The sequence below is a fragment of the Eriocheir sinensis genome, unplaced genomic scaffold (genome assembly GCF_024679095.1).
Source record: "Eriocheir sinensis breed Jianghai 21 unplaced genomic scaffold, ASM2467909v1 Scaffold406, whole genome shotgun sequence".
Classification (NCBI taxonomy): Eukaryota; Metazoa; Arthropoda; class Malacostraca; order Decapoda; family Varunidae; genus Eriocheir; species Eriocheir sinensis.
This window is the reverse complement of record NW_026111728.1, coordinates 117,501-125,000: the sequence shown is the minus strand read 5'-3', so window position 1 is coordinate 125,000 and position 7,500 is coordinate 117,501. Positions and strand designations below refer to the sequence as shown.

Genomic DNA, 7,500 nt, shown 5'->3' with positions numbered 1-7,500 from the left:
AGGAGGAGAAGGAGAAGGAGGAGGAGGAGGAGGAGAAGGGGAAATAACAGGAGAGGAAGAGGAGGAGGATTCTGTGAAAATGGTGGAGAAATGAAGGAAATGAGGAAACGGGTAATGATAATAATAATAATAATAATAATAATAATAATAAGAAGAAGAAGAAGAAGAAGAAAAAAGAAGAATAGGTATATGTGATTAATACAAATAAACATATACAATAAAATCAATACACAAAATAGAAAAAATAAGGAAAATAAAGTCACATAATACAATACTTACAACAGTCTTTGCATTTCGTATAATACTCAGTAAAAGAAAGAGTTAAGATAATGATACGATAATAATAACAATAATAGATAAAGTACTAATATGGGTTGCAAATAGATATGAGTTACCTGCTCTGTTGCAAGCCCCCCTTCCTCGGCCGTTTCCTTGAGGTCAGTTCCAACAATAACATTCAAGTAAACGTTTTTCCCCGTACACCAGCTGACCGTGACTCACTCTTACGTGCAGGAGGAGGAGGGGGAGGAGGAGGAGGAGGAAGGGATGGGGGAAGAGGAAGAGAAGAGAGAATAGGTGAGGGGAGAGGGCTGGGAGTGATGAGGGAAAGAAAAGGAAGGGGAAGGAAAAAGGAAGAATGGGGAAGGAAGGAGGAAGAGATGTTGATGAGGAGGGGAGAGAATGAGGTAAAAGTTTTGAATAGATGGGGAAGAAAAGGGAAGGAAGAACAATAACGAAAGGAAAGGAATGAGAAAGGAGAGGGCAAGGAAGAGAAGGGGAAGGAAAAGGAAGAGGGGAAGGAGGAGGAGGAGGAGGAGTAAGAGGAGAAAGAAGATGAAATATGAAAAACCAAAAGTAAGAAATAGAAAAAAAAGATGATAACGATGTGAGGAGGGAAAAAAAAGATCAGATGGAAAGAAAAGGAAGATAGGAGAAGGAAGGAGAGATGGCTGAGGAAAAGGAAGAGGAGGAGGAGCAGAAAGAGGAAGAGGAAGAGGTGAAGGAAGAAGATGAAACAGGGAAAACCATAAGTAGGCAATAGAAAAAATAGATGGAAATAGCCGTGTGTGAGGAATAGAAAGAATTAGAGGGAAAGAAAAGAAAGACAGGAGGGAAGGAAATAGCAGGAGGAAACGGAAGAGAAAAGAGGAGAAGGAGGAGGAAGAAGAAACTGAGAAAACCAAAAGTAGGCAATAGAAAAAATAGATGGAAATAGCCGTGTGAGAAGGAAAGAAAGGATCAGAGGGAAAGAAATGGAAGATAGGAGGAGGGAGGGGAAGTAGAAGGAGGAAAAGTTGGAGGAAGAGGAAGAAGAGACAGGAAAAAAACACAAAAGTAAACAAAAGGAAAAAAAGATGAAAGTAACCTTGTAAGAATGAAAAGAAAGAATCAGAGGGGAAAAAAAGAAGACAGGAGGAGAAAGAGGAAGAGGAAGAGGTAGTGAAGGAGGAGGAGGAGGTAGAAACAGAAAAAAAGTAAACAAAAGGAAAAAAAGATGAAAGTAACCTTGTAAGAATGAAAAGAAAGAATCAGAGGGGAAAAAAGAAGACAGGAGGAGAAAGAGGAAGAGGAAGAGGTAGTGAAGGAGAAGAAGGAGGAAGAAACAGGAAAAAAACAAAAGTATACAATAGAAAAAAAGATGGAAGTAACCTTATAAGAATGAAAAGAAAGAATCAGAGGGGAAAAAAAAGGAAGACAGGAGGAGAAAGAGGAAGAGGAAGAGTTAGTGGAGGAGGAGGAGGAGGAAGAAGAAGAGACGGAAAACCAAAACCAAACAGTAGAAACAAAGATGAAAGGATGAAAAAAAAGGAAAGAAAAGGAAGAGAAAAGGAGAAAGAGGAAGAAGCAGAGTTTGAGAAGAAGGAGGAGGAGGAGGAGGAGGAGGAGGAGGAGGAGGAGGAGGAGGAGGAGGAGAAGGACATAAAATAGGGAAAAACAAAAGCAAGATATAAAAAAAAAAACGATGGAAATAACAATGTCAGGAGGAAAATACAGAATTACAGTGAAGGAAAAAGGGAAAGAGAGGAAGAGTAGGAGGAAGGAAATGACTACATCCAACTTATTAATTTCCTCTGTTGATAATAATGCCGGAAATGTACAACGAAAACTCAACCATGATTAAAAGAAACTCGCGTACAATATCATAAAGTGCTTGGTGGTAGTGATATAAGTGGTAGTATTTATGTTCTTAATACTTATAATATAATCCTTAATACTGACTACCAGCTACTTAATATCTGCTTCATATTATTAACTGTGTATTCCTGTATATTGAAGCTTAGTTGTTTTTCCTGTATTCCTGTCAAGTTTTGTGTATTCCTGTCAAGTTTTGTGTATTCCTGTCAAGTTTTGTGTATTCCTGTCAAGTTTTGTGGATTCCTATCAAGTTTTGTGTATTCCTGTCAAGTTTTGTGGATTCCTATCAAGTTTTGTGTATTCCTGTCAAGTTTTGTGGATTCCTGTTAAGTTTTCTGTATTCCTGTCAACTTTTCTGTATTCCTGTCAACTTTTCTGTATTCCTGTCAACTTTTCTGTATTCCTGTCAACTTTTCTGCATTCCTGTCAACTTTTCTGTATTCCTGTCAACTTTTCTGTATTCCTGTCAACTTTTCTGTATTCCTGTCAACTTTTCCGTATTCCTGTCAACTTTTCTGCATTCCTGTCAACTTTTCTGTATTCCTGTCAACTTTTCTGTATTCCTGTCAACTTTTCCGTATTCCTGTCAACTTTTCTGCATTCCTGTCAACTTTTCTGTATTCCTGTCAACTTTTCTGCATTCCTGTCAACTTTTCTGTATTCCTGTCAACTTTTCCGTATTCCTGTCAACTTTTCTGCATTCCTGTCAACTTTTCTGTATTCCTGTCAACTTTTCTGTATTCCTGTCAACTTTTCTGTATTCCTGTCAACTTTTCCGTATTCCTGTCAACTTTTCTGTATTCCTGTCAACTTTTCTGTATTCCTGTCAACTTTTCTGTATTCCTGTCAACTTTTCTGCATTCCTGTCAACTTTTCTGTATTCCTGTCAACTTTTCTGTATTCCTGTCAACTTTCCCGTATTCCTGTCAACTTTTCTGCATTCCTGTCAACTTTTCTGCATTCCTGTCAACTTTTCTGTATTCCTGTCAACTTTTGCGTATTCCTGTCAACTTTTCTGTATTCCTGTCAACTTTTCTGTATTCCTGTCAACTTTTCCGTATTCCTGTCAACTTTTCTGTATTCCTGTCAACTTTTCTGTATTCCTGTCAACTTTTCCGTATTCCTGTCAACTTTTCCATTCTGTCAACTTTTCTGTATTCCTGTCAACTTTTCTGCATTCCTGTCAACTTTTCTGTATTCCTGTCAACTTTTCAGTATTCATGTCAACTTTTCTGAATTCATGTCAACTTTTCTGTATTCCTGTCAACTTTTCTGTATTCCTGTCAACTTTCTGTATTCCTGTCAACTTTTCTGTATTCCTGTCAACTTTTCTGTATTCCTGTCAACTTTTCTGTATTCCTGTCAACTTTTCCGTATTCCTGTCAACTTTTCTGTATTCCTGTCAACTTTTCTGTATTCCTGTCAACTTTTCTGTATTCCTGTCAACTTTTCTGTATTCCTGTCAACTTTTCTGCATTCCTGTCAACTTTTCTGTATTCCTGTCAACTTTTCCGTATTCTTGTCAACTTTTCTGCATTCTTGTCAACTTTTCTGCATTCCTGTCAACTTTTCTGTAATCCTGTCAACTTTTCTGTATTCCTGTCAACTTTTCTGTATTCCTGTCAACTTTTCTGTATTCCTGTCAACTTTTCTGTATCCCTGTCAACTTTTCTGTATCCCTGTCAACTTTTCTGTATTCCTGTCAACTTTTCTGTATCCCTGTCAACTTTTCTGTATTCCTGTCAACTTTTCTGTATCCCTGTCAACTTTTCTGTATCCCTGTCAACTTTTCTGTATCCCTGTCAACTTTTCTGTATCCCTGTCAACTTTTCTGTATTCCTGTCAACTTTTTCTGTATCCCTGTCAACTTTTCTGTATTCCTGTCAACTTTTCTGTATCCCTGTCAACTTTTCTGTATCCCTGTCACCCTTTCCATAGTCCTGTCAACTTTTACCCAATTCTTATTCGTGTGAAGATTTATTTTTTTATTATTGTACTGATTTCTGTCATCTGAAACTCGTCTTTGCAAACTAGTAATAATATCTACCTGGATGAATTTGGTGCAAGCGAATCATAACTCTTTTCTTTTTATATCTTAATAACCCATAGGTCAATTCCAGGTATCATAAACATTTTTCGTATTTTCCATAGTAATTATTTAACTAATCTCCTAATTAACTTTCAGAAACAAACTATCATTAAGCAGCTTATCTTTAATTGTTTGTTTTCCCTGCACGGTGTTATTAAATATCATACAAAATTTTTTCCACACTAATTATTATTGAACTTTCTAATACAAACTTGGAAAAGGACTCAGTTATCTCCTTTCTTATTTATTTTCTTATAAGGCAATACCATATCATAAAGCTTTGTTTATTACGACTATTAAACTTTTCTCTTGATTAACTAACTTTCAGAAACGAACGAGAGTAAAAAGTTAATAACTCAACAGAAAAAAAAATCATTGGTAAGAAATCGAATAAGTTATCTTCTTTCTTTTACCTCCTCCCTTCTTATCATACAACAACTATTTTTACTACATTTACAAACTATTCTTTTAATTTACTAACTTTCAGAAACACAAACAAACGTGCAAATTGAATAACTGTTCTTTATAACATTTTGCATACCTGTGTTTATCTACCTATATATCTACCTTGTCTGTTCATCTATCTATCTACCTGGCTGTTAATCTGTCTATCTACCTGTCTCTTTATCTATCTACCACTCGATACATGTTCAAATAATCTACCTGTCTGTTTACCTATCTACCACTCAATACACGTTCAAACAATCTACCTGTCTTTATCTATCTACCACTCAATACATGTTCAAATAATCTACCTCTGTTTATCTATCTCTCACTCAATACATGTTCAAATAATATGATTTCTAAACCAAATTTTTTTTCGTAATTCTTTTTCTAATATTGGCAGACAACTTAATTTCCATCGCCAAGCTTTTAATGAAATGTAGGCAGACGAGTTAATGCTAAACGCTCTTTGCTTATAAAGTTAATGTGACTCACTATTTCGAGAATGAGTGAAGGTAAAATCGCGTATAATGAGCTGGTGTTAATAACTTTTTCATTTGTGCTCATTACGTCAGCATTTATTTAGATAGTTGTTGGAATAAAGGGAAAGAGGAGGAAAAAAGAAAAGGAATAAAAAGGCTGAATTAGTTTGCTGGTTATGAAAATATGAAAAAGGTGAGAAAGATGAAAGAGAAAGGTAAAGAAAATAAGAGAAATGTTGAAAAAATGAGAGAAGATTGAAAAGTGAAAGAAAAAGATGAAAATTTAAGAGAAAAAGGGAAAATAAAAGGGAAAGAGGAGGAAAAATATAAAAATAAAGAGGATGAATTAGTTTGCTGGTAATGAAAATAAAAAAAAAGATAAGAAAGATGAGAGAGAAAGATGAAAAAGTAATGAGAAATGTGAAAATGAATAGTGAGAAGGTTAAAAAATGAACGAAAAGGATGAAAAATTAAGAGAAAAAAAGGGAAAGTAAAAGGGAAAGCGGAGAAAAGAGAAAAATGATGAAAAGGCTGAATTAGTTAGCTGGTGATGAAAATATGAAAAAGGTGAGAGAGATGAGAGAGAAAAGTGAAGAAAATAAAGAGAAATGTTAAAAAATGAGAGAAGGTTAAAAAAATGAAAAAGATGAAAAACTAAGAGAAAAAAGGGAAAGGAAAAGGGAAAATAAAGGGAAAGAGGAAGAAAAGGAAAAAGAATAAAGAGGCTGAATTAGTTTGCGGGTGATGAAAATATGAAAAATGTGAAAAAAAAGTGAAAAAAATAGAAATAGGTGGAAAAAATAAGAAGTTGTAAAAAAAATGTGAAAACAATTAAAAGAGGAAGGTAATAAAAAATAAGATAAGAATAAAAAAGAAATGTAAAAAAATGAGAGGTTAAAAAATGAAAGGAAAAGATAAAAAAAAATAGAGAAAGGTGAAAAAATTAGAGAAAGTGAAATAAATAAGAGAAAGTGAAAAAAAGAATTAGAGAAAGGTGAAAAAAATAAGAAAAAGTGAAATAAATAAGAGAAAGTGAAAAAAAGAATTAGAGAAAAGTGAAAAAAATAAGAGAAAGTGAAATAAATAAGAGAAAGTGAAATAAAAAATTAGAGAAAGGTGGAAAAAACAAGAAGAGGTTGAAAAAAAAGAAAATGTGAAGAAAATAAGAGAATGCCGTAGAATGGGGTAAGTGGGCCCGCTTTTTAGAGTTTTTCTCAATGTCAAATTAAAAGTAACAGACATTTTGAAAGTTTTGTTCTTGAATAAGTAGAACAGAACTATGACTATCTGTGACAGTAATGAAATCCTTTTGCATATCATATATATGGAGGTACATGTGTTCAAACAGGCGGGCCCACTTACCCCAAGCTTTGGGGCAAGTGGGCCGACACCAAATAAAAGCACATTCAAGCACAAATCAGGTGCCTATCTCACCATCACTCCAGTGAATAGAGAGGCAGAGAACATCATTTTGTTCTTTACAAATGTTGGTTTGGGTAATTTGTTATTAATATCATGTAAATTAGTGTCCAAAATATCAGGATTTAAAGGTTTATCAAAGCAGAAGTGCTTTCTGTCACCACTGTGTTTGTTTCTCAAGTAATTGAGGCTCCAAATATCACTGGAAATCCTTTTTTCCGTTATTCCTACATAATGGAATAGGTGCTTTTTTGTCGAGAACCTGATCAGAACATAATCACCCTGTTCTAATGACTTGGTCTCAGCTGCATTGCTGGTACCCTCTGCCTCGCATACATCATCATCATCAGGCTCAATAGGTTCAATGTCAGAAAGAGTGTACTCAGAGGTACTAGAATCAGGTGTTGGTGACCTTGTTTATTGTTTTTTAGTAGGATGCAGCTGGTGTACTGCTCTTGATGGACCTGCTGCATGTCGACTTAGAACCGTGACATCTGCAGTAGTAACACTTTTGCCAGGTGACACCAAAAGTCTTTTTGACCTAACAACAGCATTTGGCTTTGTGTTTGCTGCATATCGCAATTCTTTTATGTGATCAATGATCAAGGGACTGACCAAATTTGTTGCTGGTGACTCACCTTGGTGCTGCAGCCTTTTCAGCACTCGTGATTTGTCTAAAGGATGAATTCCTGTGGTTGCATAGGACTTAACAAGTAATTCACTCATGTTGGGCATGCCATTGCATAGTTGCAGAAGAAGGTATGGGAATCATTGTTTTGGCAAGGTGGTGAAATGCTTATTAGGGCCAGACTTCCATTCTTTTAAAATTTTTCACCATGCCTTTTTCATGGGACCATATACACAAACATCTAAAGGCTGAAGGAGATGTGTGCTATTTGGAGGAAGCATCATGAACTTGATGTTATGCTC

General features: G+C 35.3%; 1 protein-coding gene across 1 annotated transcript in view; it reads right to left on the bottom strand.

The window, feature by feature from the left end:
* The window catches only part of LOC126992138 (uncharacterized), an 84,029-nt gene that overhangs the window by 76,040 nt on the left and 489 nt on the right, over positions 1–7,500 (bottom strand). Inside the window, exon 2 of the mRNA XM_050850796.1 lies at positions 7,209–7,259. Coding sequence (XP_050706753.1) covers positions 7,209–7,259 — 51 coding nt within the window. The remainder of the gene's footprint in view (positions 1–7,208; positions 7,260–7,500) is intronic.